Raw genomic sequence first — 20,568 nt, 5'->3', positions numbered from 1 at the left:
CTCCTCTCTGGTAGAGGAGGTAGCGCCGATACAGTCGTCGATGTAGCGACCGTAGAGTTCAGGTTTGGACCCGTTGTATTGGCTGAAAAATTGATGTTGGACAAGACCTACAAAAAGATTGGCATGGCTAGGTCCCATTTTGGTGCCCATGGCTACACCATGGGAAAGCCTATTTGAGGTCTTATGTTTTCTCATCGCTTGTATTTATGCGCCCCGTTAAAACCTACCTTATTGCCTAAAACCAAACTCTGCAATATGCAGTTCTTACAATTTTCAGTGGGCCTAGTTGGTTTTCTGAAGCAATATCTTAGTTTCGGAGTCTCCGACATTCCCCGGATGTTTTCCGAGTCTCAACATGATTTTCAGTTGGTAAACCTCCTCGAGTATGGACAGAATGTAAATATGGCAGATTACCACAGGTCGGCCTGGGTACAGTTGTATCAAAGCGAGGCTAGTCAGTCCTTCGTATTGACGAATTGCATTAATCTACTCACGGTTTTCTCCTCATTTGCGAACGTAGAAACTTAAAAAAAGAAACCTTCTTTCTTATGAAAGATTTTCCTCCCTTTTGTCGGCGTCCAGGAACACGTAATAGAACAGAATATATCGACAAAGAGATTAATTCTCAAGAGACGTGTTTTCAAAACAAACCCTAAAGCTTGGCTGACCTCGTTTTCGTAAAACTCAACCCGGGCTTACTGAGTAGTCAGCCCTATTTGCAGTCGGTCTATGCCCCTTTAAAAACAGAGATGACCCAAACATAATGAGACGACCACGTGACGTATGAGGAATGATTTATTGAAGAGATAACTTTACAATTCTGTTTGCATATCACAACTATTTGAGTTAAAAGAATTTGACATTGCAATTGTTTTGATTTGCACTCGTATTTATTCGCTCTCAAAAGCTGGTAGTGCGGGTTCATCTTGAAGTTCTTCTGCAGAATTACAAATCATCCTGGCGCGAACACAGTACTCCCTCTTCCTGATCAGACTCTGTGTTAAAAAAAAAAAAGATAGAAATAGGTAAAATCATGAAGGTATGTAATAAAAGGTACAGGATGCTAAAAAAGTGAAAAAAAAAAAAAACTAGTAAGGTATCGTCGTGAATCTAAGAATTTCTCTTGAAAAAAGAAACGGAAAGGTTTAAATTGGGTCTTTTTTGGAAGGAATTATCATGCGAAGAGCTCCTCATACTACAATAAAGAATATTTTATACCATTTGCCTGGATCAGCAAACAAAGAATATGGAATGTGTTACCAAATGAAATTAAACGTTGGCTCTCAGTTTTAGGGATATTTTTGAAATGATGAGGAGGCAAGTCTAGATATGATGTTCATTTTACCGCAGCGTTGTTATCATTAAGCCATTTAGACAGAAGGAAAAAGTTGGCGTCGGCTACGACTGAAATTTTTATGAGTTGTTACTGACCAAATGTTAACGTCCATATCTCTTTATCAAAAATATTGTGTCTTTAAAAATGACAGAAAAATAGCGTAAAAATACGAATAACGAATTACCATTGAGTCCGTTCTCTTTCCATGGCGATTAGGTTGACCCGGTCCCGCGGCACTGACCATTGATACAACCAGCATCGCTAGAAGAAAAACACAAACTGCTTTTCTATTCATTCTCGTCGATCTTGTGTAATCTTTTTTCCGCAAGGAACTTGGTACATGAAGAGTGACCTCTAAACTTTTCAGTCTCAGACCGATCCTTTTAACAGGGAACAATTCTGTTGTAATTCAAACCACTCGGTCGGAACTCCCTTATTATTACACGATCCACAAAGGCCGAAAAGTAATTACGCAGCAATTATGGAAGGTCAAAAGTGTTTATCTAGCGCCTTGAAAATTGCAATGTCGATTGCTTTTGTGTTCATCACCGCATGCAAAACAGATTCTAATTGTCCTTGATAACCGCTTCGCTGCCGACCACGCTAAAAGATGGAGAACGACGCCATCTGAAACAGGACGGATCCTTAACATTTCCCTTGACTGAGGCTGTCAGTCAATGGATAATCAAGTTCAAAGGTACTAAATGAAATAACAGAAAAAGAAGAGAAAAAAAAGTTAGATTATAATTTTGATCTTTAAAAAAAAAAAAAGAAATGTTTTTGATGTTGCGAACAGGTGGTAGGTACACTAAAGATCGATGACTAAACAGCAAGATATTTTGTTTCCATAGTGTTATTTGTTTTGAGGTCAGTCGTGAGTTCATGCGTTTGATGCAATGTGTTCTCAAAAAATTAGGAAAAGTAAACAAACTGAGCACCTGTATTGGTGGGAGTGGATGAAGTTCATCCAACTTGAAAGTTGGCGTACTCTGAGCTGCTTCTCGGCTGGCCATAAATGCATGTAGAGCTTTCTTTGAGAAAATTGATTGTCAGATGCCCACAGATCTTCTGCTCGTATTTTGCTCAGAACAGCGGTTTATCCATTGTATATCGAATATTCTCAACTGCTTTTCGGTTCATACAAAAAGCTAAAACAAAGGATATAAGATAAAGGATGTTTTCGCTCACAAAGTATTTTCGAGCTTTGAGCAGTACATGGTGTAAGGCAGTTTTTTGCCAACTACTCAGCTAAGCTGGAAATCTCTGAGTTTCTCGTGACTCTATCCTATTTTCAATGAGTGTATTATTATGTTTTTTTTTTTCCGAAATTTCGTTCAAGAGAATTTTTGTGAGCACAGTCCAACACAGGTTCAGATTTTCTCACTCTTCACGGTTCAGGATGTAATTTTGGTGTTGAAGTTTCGGCGCGGCCATTTGATCAGACGACTCTTCTTCTTCTTTTTTTTTCCGGAAATTTTTCTCGGTGATAATGACTTCTGGCAGAATACTATTCCTGAAAGTAGAGAGTGATTATAGTCAAAATTCTGTCAACAAAGTGGTTTCAAGTCCACCCCTAACGGAGCAATTTCTTTAGATTGGTCAATCGTGTTTGATAGTGTTTTGAGCATGCTGCGTGAAACGACCTCTCGTGAATAAAGTCTAATCCAAGCTGGAAAATGTTATATTTGATTGCAAAGGAAAGGCCACCCCTGGTGAGATAATTTCTTTCGTTTTAAGCTGTTGTAAATGATAGTCTTTGAAAACACCGTACCTGGCAATGCTTTGTGAACTATGTCAAGTCTGAGGGCGTAATGCTTCAGTAAATGGAACTCTAAAGAACTCAAACACAGAAATATAATAATTCATTTGGTTCTTTGGTACCATCTCAATCTATTTCGAGTTTATTTCCTTCGTGAATCTGCTATGAGCAGATGATGACAAACACAGTGCTCATGAATTAATTACGATGAATTGACTTCTTCATTTGTTTTTGCGTTCACCATATGATTCCAGAAGGCTCTAGAGCACGAGGTATCTTTCGATCATGTAACCGCAAGCACGTTACTGACGGTTAAATCACCTTAAATCGAAATTCAAAATTTGACCCATTATTGAAACGTTTTGTCGAGACGAGCGGAAGCATTTTTAAATGTCGTAAAAACCAATAGACTGTATTCATTCAAGCTTTCAAACGGCATCATATTTAATTTGATATGAAATCTCTCTTTCACGCTCAATAGAGTAGATTTGGCGGCGGTTGTCTCAATGATCATAGAATATAAAATAAAACTACAAATTAAAGCTCGTGATGTATGGCTGTTGACATAAGTAATTTGTCCTCTTCCTAGTCTTAAATTGAAAGACTGTTTCAGCCGTGTCTAAGACGATAAAAATCAAAAGACAATTGGTGGTCGATTAAGACTTTCTTCTTAAATACGCTGTTCAACATTGTTTGGGTCTACTAGCTGCGTACATACAACGGGCTAAAACAGTGTTTCTATAAAAGGAAAAGTTTGATTTTAATTTCTCTCTGATTCTGCCGCTTTTCAGCCGAATAGAAGAGACACTTTTTTTTAAGCAATAACACAGTTACGCAACATTTAGTTGATATGCCATTCATCTTTAAGCGATTGATATTCTCTCTTTTATCAAAAAGGATTTCTTTTTTCCATTAAAAAGACCAGTGAAGACTTTATAACTAAACTGTAGTCAACACAAGGAATATCTAAATTTCCTTTGATAGTAAAAATTTACCGCTTCATTTCGTAGCAGCTCCGAAAACTTCGAAAAGCCGCTTGCACCCTGCAACTCAGTTATCATCCTCCGCAAAGCGCCGATGTCGGCGAACGATAAAGCGATGAAAGCGCTTTTATAAAGCACACAGCCTATTTTTCTGCTATAATTCAAATCATTTTCAATATCACCTTGTGGCGGTGTAATTAAGATGATGGTCTTGGCCTAATTTAGCTTTGTCACCTGGTACATGATTCCAAATTAACGTTCTAACGACTTCACAAAATAAACAGGAAGCAGCGGTAAGCGAGTTTGATTGGAAGTCACGAACTTTTCCGGTTATTTTGGACAATTTATTGAAGAAAGGGTCGTAATCAAGATTAACTAACCTCCAGAATATGCACATAAAATACTAACGTTAATAGTTTCTATTGTTGAAAGAGTCGGTCCATTGTCTTAACTGAAAGATTATTGAGGGAAGGAAAGAGAGGGAAATAATAGATCGAGCCGAACACATATCACAAGAATTCACAGAATCCCACCGACAAAGTTTGAATGGAATACGGATTTAAAGTAAAATTTTCCCCAACGGTCAACGACAAGAGTTGAAGAAATGATACTTGCCTCTTTGCAAGCAAATTGTGAAGATATCTGTTTTATTGCTCTGAAGAGGTGAATAACTGGAGAAAGAAAAAGCTTTGTTCGTGTAAATCTGGTGGGGATGACTGTTCCTCCCTTCTCTTCCCCTGAAAACCGTTTTTTAAAGTCAGGCCTTTAAAAATTTCATGCCATTTGTTAGAGTTGAATTCTCAAAGTTGCACTTGGTTTGCGTATCCATCGCGGTTTTTGAAGCGAAATTCAGTTTCGCCTCGGTGCTCATGTCAAGAATGAGAGAAATTAAATTTAAAAAATCTGCTCACAAATGATAGATTTAGGTTCCTTCTCTTTTCGAGCTACGACGCATTATGGAAGTTTAAATTGTAACCTAACAGAAAACCAGTAATTAAATAAACTTCTTGATCGTGAGGTCGCAAGTTTTCTTTGTCATACTTTAGCTTCTTTTCGCAAATTATCAGTATAAACGTTTCAATTTATTTTTGCAAATTTTGCGTTAGAGCGGTTGTTTTTAAAAATTCCCATTGAAATTTTGCGGGGGAAATTGGGGTACGATGGGCTAAAATTGACCCAGATGCGCATGCCCAGGCTACGTTTGACCGCTGTAATCGTTAGCGTACTGTAGTGTGGCTTCCTAAATCTACCTCCTAAACTTACCTTAAGTATACGGGCTCGCAGAAGGTTCGCAAACAAAAAAAAAAAAAACCGGAGAATTTATGAAAACTATTTAACGTACTTATATGTCCTCTCACCTGTTAGCTGTAAAAATAAGGAACATTCTTCAAGTCAATAAAACTCTCTCTGCAGTAAATGGTTTGAACCCGGGGGTAACATGTGAAAGTGTAGTGAGATCGTCTGGATGAGTGTAATCCTGAGAAGGACTGTTGTCGGTGGTGGTGACTGGCGTTTCACTTGACTCTGATGATGACTTCCGCACAAGTTGTCGAAACTTCAGTCACCACCACCGAAAACAGTCTTTCTCAGGGCTACACTCCCCCGGACGATCACAGTACACTTACACAAAACTCTCTCTATAAATATTTAGGGTCAATGATTTGAGTCTCACCAAGGTTCATCTTTTTCATAGTACACCTGTTGCAAAAAGTTTACATTTAACCGAAAAAAAAAAAAAAAAAAAAAAAAAACACTAGACGCTCGAGGAGTGTTCACTCGGGCTTCGTATCGAACGTTTTACTTGAGCATTCCCCACGCGTAGAATTTCTACGAAACTACATCCGGGACCTGGGTGCGGAATTTTCGATATCGGTCACTCCAGTGCCACTTGTTGACGGTTATTTGTGCCAACAGTCGGTTTAATTACTCGTGTGAAGAACGACATTTTATTAGCCTGTGTACAGCCGCTCCCTCCCCTCCCCGCCAAAAAATCGGGACGTCTCTCTCCTCGATTTTTTTTAGCAGAGGGAGGAGCTCAGTGTACACACGCTATAATTTCGGCTCCACTACGCAGTACATCATGAATTAGAAAAAAATCATTAGGTTTATTTCGGCTTTTTCGGCCGAGCACCGCACATATAACAATACGTTATACAGCAACCTCTATTACATTCAAACATGTGGTGGAAAAACTATAAAACAGAGCTGAGCGACAGTTTACACAGATTACTGTCAGAACAGAGACCAGAAAAAACCTGTCGGAAAAACCTCAATGGGGAATAAAACTTGGTAGGAAATCTGGTTAGGATCCCATGACTCATGCTCTGAAAAGCCCATCCTACGAAGGCTACACGGCTGGAAGGTCTTTGCCCTTATTTACTAAACATGTAGTCCAAAAGAGCACGGAAAACTCTAAATAATTTTAGGAAACGCAAACAAGCTAGGAAGCCCCTGCGAAATTCGAACTGTCAATAGTAAATAAAATATATACTAAAAAATAAAAAAATAAATAAAAAATTACGTGAGCAAGACGAGGTGTCGGCCTAGAATGCTATCCGGCCACTTGATAAGCATCCCTATTATAGCACTCCATTCTAATGCCGCGCTTCAACTGCCCCAGTAACAACTGCTCCCGTGCCGCAGAAATGTTTAGTTTCCGGCTAATTCGTATCCACTCAAACGCCTGAAATCCATTTCTATTCACTCGCTGGGGTCATTCGTAAAATTTGTTATAAATCAGTACGCTCTTAGGTGAGTGCGACACCACGCAAGTTTGGACGTCAAAACTTTGACGTTTCCGATGACAACGGGAATGTATCAAATGGAAACAAAGCGCGCAAAGACTCGACTCGGCACTTAAACGGCGCGTTTTGGCTCGGTTGTGCTTTCGAAGTTTTCTACTTTTCTGAGAGAGACGTTTTAACATCTTCACTGGTACTCTACTTGGTTCACGATCACGTTGATAGCCATAGCCTTCACACAAAACAAGACTGAGTACAATTATAATATACATCGCAATTTAAATAATATCAACTAATTTAAAATTGTAAATTAGCCACGTTTGGAGCATTAGCCCTTCATCATTCGTTCTGACGAAAAGCTAACGCACAAAATGTCAGCTTTTTAACTATTTACGGTGGCCAATTTACAATTTCAGCTCAGTTGATATTGCCAAAGTACCTTGTTACCGACGGAGCACCACAGTTTCTTCAGAAACTTACCTCCTTCATAATATACATACTTTGTATAACGAGATCTGAATTATTGTACTTTTATCGACACTGTGGCATCATTAATGTTCATGTACATTAGTCATACTGACAACTTTTTCTAGTAGATCACATCCATTAAGAGTATTGATCATGTCTTCTACTAAGTACCTACAACTCCATGCGAAGAGCAAACCAACATTCATGGTCACTTGTACAATTGCTGGGGGTTTTACAACTCGCTCGGCCCCAACACTCGCTCGGCCGAATTAACGGGAGGTACCAAGGCTCTTCTCTTTATTTTATTCTTTTCCAAACGAGTTGACTACCACTACAGCGACGCTTCCTTTCTCTCCTAACTAGCGAGGAGTACTAATATTTTAAATAGGAAAACCATAGACGTATTTTGGTTAGCTGACCGTGAGAGTTTCCATAGTGTATCCGTTATTTTGCAGAGGGGGAAACTGGGTGGCTTGCTCCGAAGTACTTGGCGAGCACCAAGAAACCAATTAAACGCCAATGATCAAGCTGCGCACGAGAATCGTACCCACAAACAGGATCTTCAGTGAGAGCAAAACCCAAGGTCAGTTTTACCAACCCAAACATGACCACCTATGACCAATTATTCTCAACCATCATCCCAAGCGATTAAAATTTCTGACACGGTAAGAAGGAAATCCGCGACCTGAGCCTAGTTCAAGCACACACTAAAAATAAAAGATCAAAACTATAAATCTACCAAAACAACACGTAGGCGCAAAAGCAATGCTTAACAAAACGAAAAGCTAAACTGAAAAAGTCTTAAAATAGCAACTTCTAATTTACCTCACAACACAGTAATAATAATGATTATGTATGAAACAACAAATCGTACTTTACAAGTATTGAACCCAATAAAAACCAATAAGAGAAACTGGATATTTAACGGAAAAGCTAAGCTTAGATATTTAACCTCGCTATTCAAGTCTGTCAGTACCCTCATCCAATTCGCTGTTATTAGCGCCACCTTCGAAGTTGTGTTCACGAACATTCTGGTTTTTTTCAGCAAGTGAGGTGTTCGTCCCAGCATCATAGTTTGTTGTTAAATCGGCTGTCACAGTTTTGCTAGTATTTTCGTAGTTTGAACTCACCTATGGCTCATTTGTTATCTCGTGAGAATTAACTAGTACGAACTTTGCACATTTGGACTTTCAAGCAGTATAGTTCGTGGACCTGCCCATTCCGAAAACGCTCGACATCATTTAGAGTGGGCCTACCATGGACGGCGTGCGCGTTTGCATGTGAGATGAGCGTATAAGACGGGAATCTTTGCAAAGTGGTCTTCAAAAAACACAGCATTCTGTAAATTATGCTTTTTTGCGAAGAGCGAGCACATGATAACACAAGTTGTTGCACTCATTCTCAGTTTCCGCTGTTTACGTAAGGAACGCCTGTGACCATGACCCCCCCAGTTGGCGACCAAGAACGGCTTGCATTTTAAGACTCTGGCTTTCCTATGAAAGCCCGGGTAATAGGAAAAAAAAAACATTTGCACATGAGTGTTCTCAAATTGAAACTAATTAGAAAGCTTAAATTTCCGATATGGTTGTAAGGGTTTTTATTGTAACATTAACTATTTAATAAGTCGGCTCTTCTAAGCCCAAAATGGTCAGCTAAAGAATGAATGAAACCACCAGTAAATCCATTAGCAAACTAAAACAGCAAAGCTTATATTTCCGAATGAAGAAGAAAAGGACTGAGTGATCCATTTCCTTTGTTGCTTTGTTATTTGTTTTAGCCCTGCGTGATACGACTCGATCGCGAGGTGTGCCTTCATTTACAAGAACAACTAGGTTTCTTCTGACCTATTTTCATTTAAAATAAAGGCTGGCCATACGCCCAAACCTGTACGAAAAGCGAGCTTGAGTTAATTTTTCCGCTAGATTTTTTGGCCCGTTAAATCGTCAAACTACATGGGTACCGCCGTCACGTGGATCAACAAAAATTTCGTGACCATTCACGGTATTTGTTGAATTGAAAGGAATTTTAAGTGGTATCGAAATGGTTTGCATTTTGCATTATGATGCAAGGAATATTGACAAATGGGACAAAAAGTGGCAACGTTCAGATTTAGGTTTGGAAGATTACCTTAGCGTTTTTATATATGAATGGTCAGATAGGCGTAATGGGATCCTTGTGCTTAGACGAGAAAGCCATGCCATTTGACTCAAATAAATTAAATCAAAGTCTTATCAGACTGTTAATGAAATCTTCATCGTAATTAAAAGATAACGGCTTGAGCTGAAGCGCAGCGATGCGTTGGCGCCTTGCGTTCTGAAATTTCTTCAGTAGAGTCTGTCGCTTTGATTTTTTCTTTACTGATGACAGATTGTAAAAAAAAAATTGTTAAATTGCTCAATTAACTGAACAGAGAGAGTAACTCAAGAAGCGTTGGTATCGCCGCTGGTGGTTTATTTGTAAAACTTCCTGAAAATAAACAAAAGCATGTGTTCCGCTACTTATTTAAATACGTAATTGTTCCTAAAGGAACACTTTCAGATTCGAGGGGAGTGGAGAAAAAGCAAGTACGCCTGAGATCATGGAGTCAAGATATGTTCTCGTTCTTTTGTTGGTTTGGTTCATTTTTAGCACCATCTTGCTGGATCGAATTGAATCCTATCATATTAGAAGGAAAGCAAGAAGACGACGCAGAAGTGGCAGAAAAAGCGTTATTCCTTCGTTCTCTACTGAAGAAAGCCAAACAATAGCGCCTTGGAAATGGGTAAGTGTACCTACGAGTTTAAAACAGAGCAAATACTTACTTGTGCTTAAAGCTGAAAAAGATAGGATTGATGCATGCCCAGCTGTCTTGGCAATAATTTGTCGTTATATGTAGAAATAACGCCCTCGTGTTATTTCCTGCCAACATGAATCGTAGACAAACGTGTATCGGTGTTTTAAAGTAAACCAATTAAGTGATGTATCTGAAAAGGAAACCTCCAATAATTGGCCTCTCTCACAAAATCCCGACCAACTTGATATGTGCTTTGGACTAATTTTGGTTTCACGACAGTAGAAGAAAGAGAGAGTTTACTATTTGGCGTACTAAGATGAAACATAATTTTCCTGCTTTCCAAGTTTTAATTAGCACTTTAAGGAAATTTCACGGTTGCCTAAACATTCTATAGCCTGAGGCAAAACGGAAGTTTTAATGGGCAAGAATTCAAAGTTACGTGGCTTTCGAGAAAACATGCACTTCCACCGAAAGTGGTTATATGATCGAAGTTTGTCAAGTCAGTGACGTGCTACCCGTGTTAATTCACTCAATCTCCTGGCTTACTCTGCAGAATCTTTTTTATTTGTCATATATTCAGGCAGAATAAGTAGTTTAATCATGTACCAGTATTCATACGACATTTCCATCGCATGTCAACCACAAATGCGAAATTCATTAAACTAGCCTCGTTCACTTTTCGATTTTATAGCGTATAATGGTTCAAAAAGTGGATCAGCGTTGCCAAGAACAATAATGTTCGCCGGCAAGTGTTCACACTGGTAATGAGTTCTATATATATTTCAACTATCGGTACATAGTTCTTACTAGGAGCGTGTACTCAATGCTAACGTGGCCTGCGCATTTTGAGTGATTGCGTAGTAAGGATGCGTAGTAATAATGGACACGCGTGTTTCTTTTAGTCGTAATTAAGAATTTAGAAGGCGAAAAAGCATCAAGTCTTCTCATTGGAACATTTCTTCCTTTAAAAAATGGAAGGAACTCGATCTCCTATTGGCTTAAAGCCGCCAGAGGTCTTTCTAGAAGTAAACTGAGATATGAATAACAGTGGGGAATGGATTGTAATTAAACTTTTATGCCCTTAAGAGAAACTTGGCAGAAATATTACAAGGAAATTGTTCAGCGCGGTACGTCCATTCTGATTGGTGGTATGAATGAATAAGGTGCTCAAGACATCGAACGAATGAACCTTTCGTTCTTTTGCCACAAGAAGAGTCTTTAAAACAGTGGATCCTAGAAAGTAGTTAGTTGAAAAAGAGCATTGAGCCCTGCCTTACGAACATCTTGGATCCTGAGAGGACTAAGTGCATAGATCATATTTAGCCACATATCGCTTCTGAGCTGGATGGGAAAAGGTGGTATTTAATTTCAAAGAAAACATGAAAGCAAAAACAATTAGGATTTTCGATCTTAGAAATAAGCAAAATTTTGTGATTTCGCAGAAGGCTGCTACGAACAAAAAGCAACTTAGGAAAATTCTCGCCCAAAACTGTATATCTGCCTCTTAAATATTGTTTCCTTTCGTTCTCATTGCCGTCATTTTTTCCCACTTCAATTAGGAAATTTGGATGAAATCAAAGATAAATACGGAACACATTTGTCATTATTTCATTATAAGATTACAATGTTTCTCTGTTTTTAATCTTTCAGTTATTTCCTTTCTTTCCTTTTCGATTTTATAGCGTTTAACGGTTCAAAAAGTGGATCAGAACAAGGATGTTAAGGAGGCTACCGAAAGAATCCCCCAGGGATTCGAACCTAGAGGATAATGTCTTAGCGTGAGGAAGTGGATCTCTTATACCAAAGTAAGACTGCTATGGAACTATACACCCATCTAACTTTATACCATCAAGATAGAACAAATGCTGATGTAAAATAAACAAATTTGTTAACCTGCACTAAAGAAGAAATAAAAAGGGCCAGTTGAAATTGATATGATCTATCTTAGTCCTTTCTCTGACCCATACGTTAAAAATTTCACTATTCTTAAGACAATGATATAGAGCTGATAAAACTTATCAAGTTGAGAAAAAACAGTCTTATATTCAAGCTCAGTAGCCAAAATTTTACTATGACGTAGTTGTCGATATCTGAATTTATGATCCAGTTTGGGCTGTTTGCCCAGATGACGCGGAAATAAAACACAGTCTTCTATCAACAACAGCACTAATAGTGTAAACAAAAGTCGAATTAAACAAAAGTAACAATTTTAGACAACTCCCCTGCAGGGCTAACCGGACTCATTGATACCAATTTGGTGTCGAAGGGATAAGGGAATTTCTAAGAATTTGATTCACACCAGTATGGGGTAAAATGTGACTCCTGCTGTTCGGCTCAAAGCCACATAGTAGAACCCCGCTAATTCAGACTCCTAAGGAAAACGAAAAATAATTGGATTCGTTGTTGAATTTCAATTATCCTGTTAATAATTTGTAAGGAATTATGTTTTTACGATTCTTGCATGATCGACATTCATTCTCGTACATTCAGGTTATTTTATACATGGGAACTTTTCTTGTAAGAACGTTTAGTCTGAAAATATTGACAAATTTATTATCCAACTACACTTAGATAAGTACAAATAACGCCATAGACGAGTACAAATATCACGCGGTATTTGTACTCGTCTATTGTAGAGTACCGGTTAAACAGGTTTTCTCGCATCGTGCAAGCGAAGAATTGAATTATAGTTACGAAAAGAAAAAGTGGCGGACAATTTGAATCATATTTCCGACGACGAAGAGTCAGAATGGCTGGCAAATATAGATCAAAGTTTATTAGATGAATCGAAGAAAGAAAAACAGCTTGACGACCAGAAAATTTCTTCATTTAATGAAGAAAGTAGCAACACAACGCGCCGATTCCGTTCCGCTTCGCATACTTCTGTCACGCACTCCTCGTAAATAAACATCCGCGAAATTCGCCCGCACTGAAATAACAGTTTGGCGTGTTGGATAATAAGGCCCTGTTTACAAGCAAGGAGGGTAACCCTTGTGCTAGGGTTACCCTAGCAGGCGGGTCAAAGATAGCCCGGGTTTACAAGCAAAATTTCACAGGAAGGGTTACCCCAACACCCCGGACAACTTACCTATGCTTGGTAACCGCACGCATTGTTATCAATGTTCAAAGGGTCTGGAAACAAGTAAAAAGTTGTCCCGGGTAGGCGAGTTATCCCCAGCAGAGCGTTTACAAGGCAGCTAGGGTAACCCTAGCTACCTTGTAAACACGTCGATGAAAAAAGGAAGAAATGTAGGAGCGTTAGGGTAACCCTCCTGCCATGGTAACCCTAGCACTAGGGTTACCCTACCTGCTTGTAAACAGGGCCTAAATAACTTATTGGACGTTTTGTTGTGTAGTATCGCTGAGTATTTTTACTCGTTATTTGCATTTTGACTCGTCCTACGGGCTCGTCAAAATACGGCACAACTCGTAAAAATACTCAGCGATACTACACAAAAAAACGTCTAATAAGATATATGTAATACTTCTTCATAAATATTGCGATTAAAGATTGGGACATGTCAATGAGCGATATTCTGACACTTTGACGTTTATGGACCGACGCTTTTACATAAAGTTCGAGTCATCATGGTAAATTTGAGCCAAGGGAAAGTAACATTAGTTCGAGTTAACAGGGAGTTCGAGTTTACCGATATCTGGTTAGCTACTAGCCAATGACTAAAAATGTGGGGTGAAATCCGAGGAAAATGAGTTTTTGTTCGAGTTCGAGTTGGCGGGAGTTTACAGTAGAAGCATTACAGTTTGAAATATTACACCTTTTGTAATTTTTGTGTTATTATTAGGCATGGCTGTGCGCATGAAGACGAAATTATATCGTCGCCAATATACCTGACACCAAAGTTGTCGTTAACATGCACTTTGTACTTAGCATTCGATTGAATTTTCCAGCCAAATTCCTCTTTATTTTCAGTTCCTTTTTTTAAGAACGAAGAAAATTGATCGTTAAATGGTTTCCTTAAATTATCTCTCTTTTTTTTTAACTCATTAGCTATTTACTTTACAAACTTTTTTCTTTAAAATTGGTCTTCCGTTGTTGCAACAGGGGCGCCACGGATCAGTTGCTGTCAAGTTAGGATGTTTTCTTTAATTGAAACGCAGCTGTGAGAGTTTGTACGTCTGACTGAGACAAACTCCTAAGATGCGAATATCAAGCAAAGCGGAAACAAAGATGTTGGAAGAAAAACATGAACCGTAGGTGAACATACTGAAAAGAATAATGTTTCAAGATGAGCACACCTTACATTGGCCATTTCTTTACCTAACTCTTTGAAGAGCTATTTATGACTGAACAAAAGCAAAAGAAATAAAAAATTGTCGGAAAATATCGTCATTAACATAGTGCCCCAACACTTAACACATCTGAGAATTATTTTTAGCGCCTGTGTACGTCATCCTTCTGTTGTTTCTGTTAATGGCATCGAGTTAAAGACTGGAACATATTTTGTTCCCACATCGTGGTAGACTTGAACAATATGCAAGCAATATAAATTCTCGAGTTATGATCTTTAGTTTCCTTTTATCAACAACAAATTTAAAATGGAAAAACTGTTCTGGAAACATGAGATGCTATGCGAAGAGAGGGGAGTTACTCGTGATGGCTGTTTTAAACACCTGTCTGATGAAAGTAGACAAGTCGAAATTTCGCCGGATCATTTTCATCTTCCTCAGAGTAAATTTTTTCTTACCTGCTTACTTTCTTGAAATTAGCTCAGTTTTTTTTCTCGGGTCGATAGAAAGTTGAGAACTCAAAAAATGTACAAAAGGAAGGTTGTTTTTCAATTCTTATTTTTTATTTTACCTTTTCTGCACTCAGCTTGTCTGTCCGGGATAATTTTTTCCTCGTCGGCCTCTTTATGTAAGTTAAACACGGCTTCTGACGCGCCTCTAGTTTTATGATAAAGCATCGTTTTATGAAATATTGAACGTAAAAAAGGGAACAAAAAGTAAAAAATTATAACCATGATAGTAAGATAATGAAAAAAAACAAAAAAACAAAAAACAAAAACCAAAAACAACCGAGAAATAGGCTTCAACATTTTTTATTATTTTTCTTTTTTAAGTTATGTTTACCCGTGAATACTAGTATAGGTCACACTATACGGCAATATTGATGGTATCTATCGTGATCGCGAGTACGTTAAGAGTTAACTTAGATGATGTTTCTGTGTTCTTCTGGTTAAAACTGTCCTTGTGACCGGCTTTCTTCTACTAACGGTGCATCGTCCTCCGCAATGCCTGTCTCATATATCTATCCATAAATTACAAAAAACAAAAGAAACAAAAAAACTAACAGTCATCATAAATCATAATTATGAAGAAACATAATGGTAACCTGTTCAAAGTAATGTTCTCCTCCCTTTAATTGTTTTCCCTCTGGTAAAGACATTAAGTCTGAAATTTTTCATTGTATTTGGAAATATTTAAGAACTGTTCTAAATTTTTCGCCAGAGATATGAAAACTTCCAGTATTTTTCGGTTTCAGTCTATTTGTACGTCTCAGGATAGAAAGTTCCTCTTTGCCTACTTTTTTAATGTAAGGAAACGCGTCCACATTTAAAAACGGTCGCCTACCGGCGCCGAGTGGATTTTAGAAGAGAAAATAATTTCAATTACAACACATTTCGGTGCTTTTTGAGGCTTTGAAAATACTTTGGTAGCTATGAATTTTTCAAAGATATTCTTTTATTTTTAATCAGATGTTACCTTCAGTATTTCTTCTCTTCGCTTTAGGTTGTCTAAGGGATGGATTTCATTCCTCTCTACCCATAAATTCCTCTTTCCACTTGATCTCCTTCTTCCAGTTCTCTGATGAAAAGCTTCCACTCCTTCTTCAAGGCAAGTACTTATAATTACGCAGATCCCTACCCAAAGCAAAACTCTTCGCCAATCCATTCTTTCCCTTCTGTAAAGGCGAACGTGCGTAGATGAACTGATCAGTGGTTCTATGCACTTTTGTGCTATGTTATCAGCTTTTATTTCCAATCACAAATGCAGCCAACTGGGCCTCTTAGCTCCGTATTTGTTTTTTATAATGAAGGCTTATGAATGAGTGCGTGATAATAAAAGCTACTTCTTCCTGCCAACAGCTGTTCTCTGTCACAAAGATGCTGGGTCAAGATAGAATCATATACGAATTCTTATTAAAATCTATATAAAAATGGACATTATAGTTCCGCGTTCACAAGGCCTTCGTAAAATCAACATTTATTCACCGCAAATAAAGGGAAAAGCGTTATGAAAATAAAAGAATATTACAGCTAGAATAAGGACGATTGAAAACTGTCATAACACTTTCTTATTAGATTGATGATCAGTTATTCATCATAGCTCCCATGACTTACAACGTTTTAGATCTTTTAATTGTTCAAACGGAATCCGAACTTTTATGAGTTGTGCTTAATTCAGTTTCCGTCACCACAGTTACTTCGCTGAAACGGCTCTAAGTACTCAATGTCGTGATACTTACCAATGGCAGTAACTCCAAAACAGTTTTGCATTTAAAAACAAGCCAGCCGTAACAAACTATTTGCCAATTTGACCTCTTCCGAGGATTCTACGCGCGAGTTAAAACGGAAACACCGCTATCTCTCTTTCCTGTTGCTATAGAACTCGAACCGAAAATTAAGTTCCTCAGAGGAAAGCGGGGCGTTTGTACTCCTAGATCGCTCAATTTAATAACGATCCCCCACTGGCGTCCATTTCTGAGCGTCAAGGCTTCCCACGGGCGTAATCTCCGAACGTGTGTACATCTATTAGGCAAAACGGCAATTGAGTGAAAAATAATCGGTGTATTATTCGCTTACCAATGCAATAAAATAAGGCAGACTGTTGTATTACTAAATCCTTCATTTTATAGAGACGGACGTACTATATAACACTTATTTTTGACAAATTGTCAAGATGGCGTGCGTTCATGAAATATTACTGACATTAACTACTATAAAATAATTATATTTCCTTGTTCACATAATTTGCGCCATGGATGTTTTAAAGCAAGATTCACCTCGTGGCATGAATTTAAATTCCGCTCAGATCTCGAAGATCTCGAGATCTCCAGGGCCAGTTTGTTACCGAGTGTTCATTTACTATTTAAACACTTTCGAACGTCAAATAACCAACTCTGAAGAGATGGAATATTTCCTTAGTTTCACTTTAAATGAAATAATGTTTCCACTCTCTTAAAAGATCCACGGTTCATTGGTCAACAAATTATAATATAGCTATAGTAAAAAAAAAATAAAAGTTGAATTGGAATTAATAAGCCATAACGTAAACTTCATGGTTAAAATTCAATAATTCTCGCATAGTCTTAGATGTCAGTGTGTCAGGAGCTATTACGATCCTAAGCTGTCGGAACGGCAACACTGAAGAAGACATCAATTAAAAACTAAATTTATATCTTAAGTTCGGATTTCGGAATTGAATGTGAGCAGAAGTGAGTTCCAAATAGAAACTTAAGTAATTTGCGGTCGGGGTTTCCGTTATCCGACCACGCAAATTCTGGTGATCTGTCATCGTTCTGCTCATTACATCTTTTCCTTTGCCACCTCCTCGTCGCCGTCGTCTTCGTGGATTGCTTAAGGTTCCTATTTATATTTCTTCCGCGAAAATTGCTTTGAAATCATTGACTTGAAAGCAACGTTTATTCACTATACATTTCTACAAGCTGTCTTATTTTGCTATTATATATGTATTAAATGATTTTATTCATTGAGACGGACTTCTGTGCATTTTCTCGAAGGAGGAAGCAGAAAAGGGGAAAATTCAATAGTTAATTCTAGTTCTAGTTTTCTATTTTAAACAAATTTTATGATTTACCCAGTGTCTGAATTTTGAAGCAACAGCTTATGGCGGTGATGTTCAGAAACATGGGCTAAAAGAATGATTTATTGCTTCTAATTGAACTTTGGAGAATCTGTCTTACCTACATCTCGAAGCCTTGTTGTTCTGGTGTGAAGCAAAACTGAAGGAAACAAAATGCTACATAAAACCTCTGCTAAGCTATACCACGAAATAAGAGATTTCCATCAACCTTTGGTCAGCTTAATCGTATTTTGATCAACACGCACCGTTCTATGATTTCTTTCCTCTGAATTTGCTATAATTAGACCATTTTCGCTTGGCATCAGGTCCGGTCAATTGTTAGAGCGAACAAGTTGAGCCTTGCCTCCTAGCAGCTCAGCTCATCTTTAAGATTTTTAAGTAGCGTAAAATCGGTATCTACGTTGAAAGCATAGTCAACACCTCTCTCTGAATTCCTTTCTTAGAGCTACCTTTCTGTAATTACGCTGCCGATTCGATATTACCCATACAGGCAGAAGGTTGAAATTAATGAAGGGGATGAGAAATCAAGACATGCGTCTCGTCTAGAACTGGCTTGACCATTACGATCATTTGCTTCAGTGAAGGGATCTAGAGTAGTTAAGTTTGGGAACACAGCGTTCAAACGTCTGCACATGTGCGAACGTTGTTATCACTAGCCTGTTTTCAGGCTGTAAAAACGAAGATCTCACACGACTTACAAGCAACAACACAAGCGAGTAAGCCACGATGTTTTACAAGCGTGTAACTTTTTTGATAATTAAAAGCTCGAGACAGAATGGTAAATCAACAGAACACCTGTACTTGAATACGCTTTGTGTTTGAGGCGTCTCGAGATTTTATTTTCGCCGCTTTTGTTTGTTTACGGATTCTTATGAACATTTCAATTTTCTTATGTCTATTTGCAAGACAGCTGTTGTTTCTTTCGTTTACCTTCGAAATTTTGCGCGGGAAAATGGTGCGCAGGCGCCCAAAATTCACTCCCTTGCGCATGTCCTACGTGTTGGTTTGGCTGACCAACGTTATGAGCCCGCGCTCCTACCCCCCCTCCCCCACGATGTAGTGCACTCGGTCGCCATGTTCGTTGCTGTGTAAAACTGTAATAGTTAGCTGATTGATTAAAGCCCATACTACCGCAATTAAATACACACTCCGCGGGGAGGGGAAGGGAACAGGATAGATCAACCATCCCAGCCCTCATACTTTGATGAAAATGAAAAGCAACCCTTTGTCAGAGTGCTAAGTCATGACGTTCTTCTCTTCTCGCAACTTTCCGCGACTTTATTTCAACGGATAATTATTTAGGTGCGTGAACAACTCATGTGGTGTCGGGTGATTTTGGAGGATCACATGATTTTTAGAAGGAATGGAGGGGAGATCAGTTGTCGCCAACAGAACATAAAAGAGTCCTATGGAAAAATCACCCGTATTCAGGGTGGGGGAGAAGGGGTCGTTAGAGTACTACAGAGCCTTGGGGGAGGATCAAAGTAAATTCTACTGTGACATAACCAAACTATTCAGACCCTTCGACAAATGAAGACCGGACCCCACGGGAAAAAGATGATAACGTCTGCAAAGCTGTATTTCAAAATATAAATCAACGAAATATCAGTGCAGTTTATTTTCTTAAAAGCCGATCCAATCTGTAATTTTCCATATATATGTTTTTTGTTGTATGAATTCTAAAACTGAATAGGAGAGTGATCTTCCCAGTGATGAACACCACTCAAGGTTACCGTGCACCTTCAGGGGTGTCTCGCGTGCAAGCGATGTAGCGCGTCCAATTTAAACTGTAGATATCTAAACCCCATATCAAGTTAAAGCTTATAGGACTGGCTATCAAACTATAACAAAAATTTTGAAAAAAATGAATTGCAGAATTTTTCATGACTTCTAAATGCGAGCGCCCGAATCACCTTTTGAACGTTACAGGTCGAAGCGAATTTTGTTTTTCGCTTATTTAATGTGTTCTCCGTTTCCGGGGCCAAAGAGCTAAAAAAACGTGTCTGCGATTTGCCAAATCAATTTCAGTGAAAAGTTACAAAACATTTTTGAAATAGGATTGAAAAAATTTGGAGTGATCGTACAAAAATCGATCTTGAAAAAAAAGTGTTTAGAAATAAAAAATTCGGAGACATGTTTTTGTTGTTTATATGCAAAACTAGCTACTGTCAAAATTTGAGAGCAATCGAACAAATTCCCTTTGACTTGTAGCTCCTAAAAGGTGATTCGGGTGGTCGCATTTAGCAGTCGTGAAAAATTCGACAATTGATTTTTTTTCCAAATTTTTGGTATATTCTGATAGCCAGTCTTATAAGCTTTAATTTGATATAGGGGTTCAGATATCTACAGTTTAAACCGGACGCGCTACATCGCTTGCACGCGAGACACCCCTGGAGGCGCACGGTAACCTTAAGCAGTTGTGAAAATAATGCCTAAAAAAAGAAAAATAAATTCAGGCCTGTACAAGATTTGAACCCATGACTTCTGCGATACCGGTGCAGTTCGAAAATTATTGGTATCCTGCCCTTGAGTGATTTTTTCCTTACAATATCACTTCCGAATCACACAATAAGGTCACCAGAATAAAAGAAATGATCGCCAGCTAGAATAAGCTCTTCAGTTGTTAAACAAATTCTTCTTGTCAGCACCTTCCCATCATCATC

The 20,568-nt window shown here is 38.3% G+C and overlaps 1 protein-coding gene and 2 long non-coding RNA genes across 8 annotated transcripts; 1 reads left to right on the top strand and 2 right to left on the bottom strand.

Moving 5' to 3' along the window:
- Positions 1–777: 777 nt before the first annotated feature.
- Positions 778–4,170, bottom strand: LOC111319774 (uncharacterized). Of its 4 annotated transcripts, none has more exons than XR_015988783.1 (3): positions 4,091–4,170; positions 1,521–2,484; positions 778–995 (listed from the first exon to the last, which is right to left on the bottom strand). It is a non-coding gene; the product is annotated as an uncharacterized LOC111319774 (long non-coding RNA). The 4 variants fall into 4 exon arrangements; XR_015988782.1 differs by having other exon boundaries at positions 1,521–2,849; positions 4,091–4,105; XR_015988784.1 differs by lacking the exon at positions 4,091–4,170 and having other exon boundaries at positions 1,521–2,003; positions 2,275–3,121.
- On the top strand, positions 1,999–11,992 carry LOC148728911 (uncharacterized). Of its 2 annotated transcripts, XR_015988756.1 has the most exons (4): positions 2,019–2,033; positions 7,743–7,870; positions 9,814–10,048; positions 11,743–11,992. XR_015988756.1 is itself a non-coding variant. In XM_088725499.1 (3 exons), exons 1-3 carry the CDS (start codon positions 2,014–2,016, stop codon positions 11,827–11,829), a joined length of 342 nt encoding a protein of 113 aa, XP_088581625.1. In that variant the 5' UTR covers positions 1,999–2,013; the 3' UTR covers positions 11,830–11,992. The 2 variants fall into 2 exon arrangements, 1 of the variants encoding a protein (XP_088581625.1); XM_088725499.1 differs by lacking the exon at positions 7,743–7,870 and having other exon boundaries at positions 1,999–2,033.
- A 3,112-nt stretch (positions 11,993–15,104) lies between these two features.
- LOC111329831 (uncharacterized) lies at positions 15,105–16,697 on the bottom strand. Of its 2 annotated transcripts, none has more exons than XR_015988771.1 (3): positions 16,548–16,697; positions 15,785–15,983; positions 15,105–15,329 (listed from the first exon to the last, which is right to left on the bottom strand). It is a non-coding gene; the product is annotated as an uncharacterized LOC111329831 (long non-coding RNA). The 2 variants fall into 2 exon arrangements; XR_002694749.2 differs by having other exon boundaries at positions 15,785–16,188; positions 16,548–16,685.
- Between the last annotated feature and the right edge of the window lie 3,871 nt (positions 16,698–20,568).

This window comes from Stylophora pistillata, chromosome 6, assembly GCF_964205215.1.
Source record: "Stylophora pistillata chromosome 6, jaStyPist1.2, whole genome shotgun sequence".
In the NCBI taxonomy this organism is placed as follows: domain Eukaryota; kingdom Metazoa; phylum Cnidaria; class Anthozoa; order Scleractinia; family Pocilloporidae; genus Stylophora; species Stylophora pistillata.
This window is presented reverse-complemented; position numbering and strand designations above follow the sequence as displayed.

Excerpts from the sequence above, each read along its gene's own strand:
- LOC148728911 (XM_088725499.1), top strand. The coding sequence starts at position 2,014 with ATGGATAATCAAGTTCAAAG. Across the intron at positions 2,034-9,813 it reads ATGGATAATCAAGTTCAAAG|GAACACTTTCAGATTCGAGG; the intron begins GTACTAAATGAA and ends TTGTTCCTAAAG. Across the intron at positions 10,049-11,742 it reads CAATAGCGCCTTGGAAATGG|CGTTTAACGGTTCAAAAAGT; the intron begins GTAAGTGTACCT and ends TCGATTTTATAG.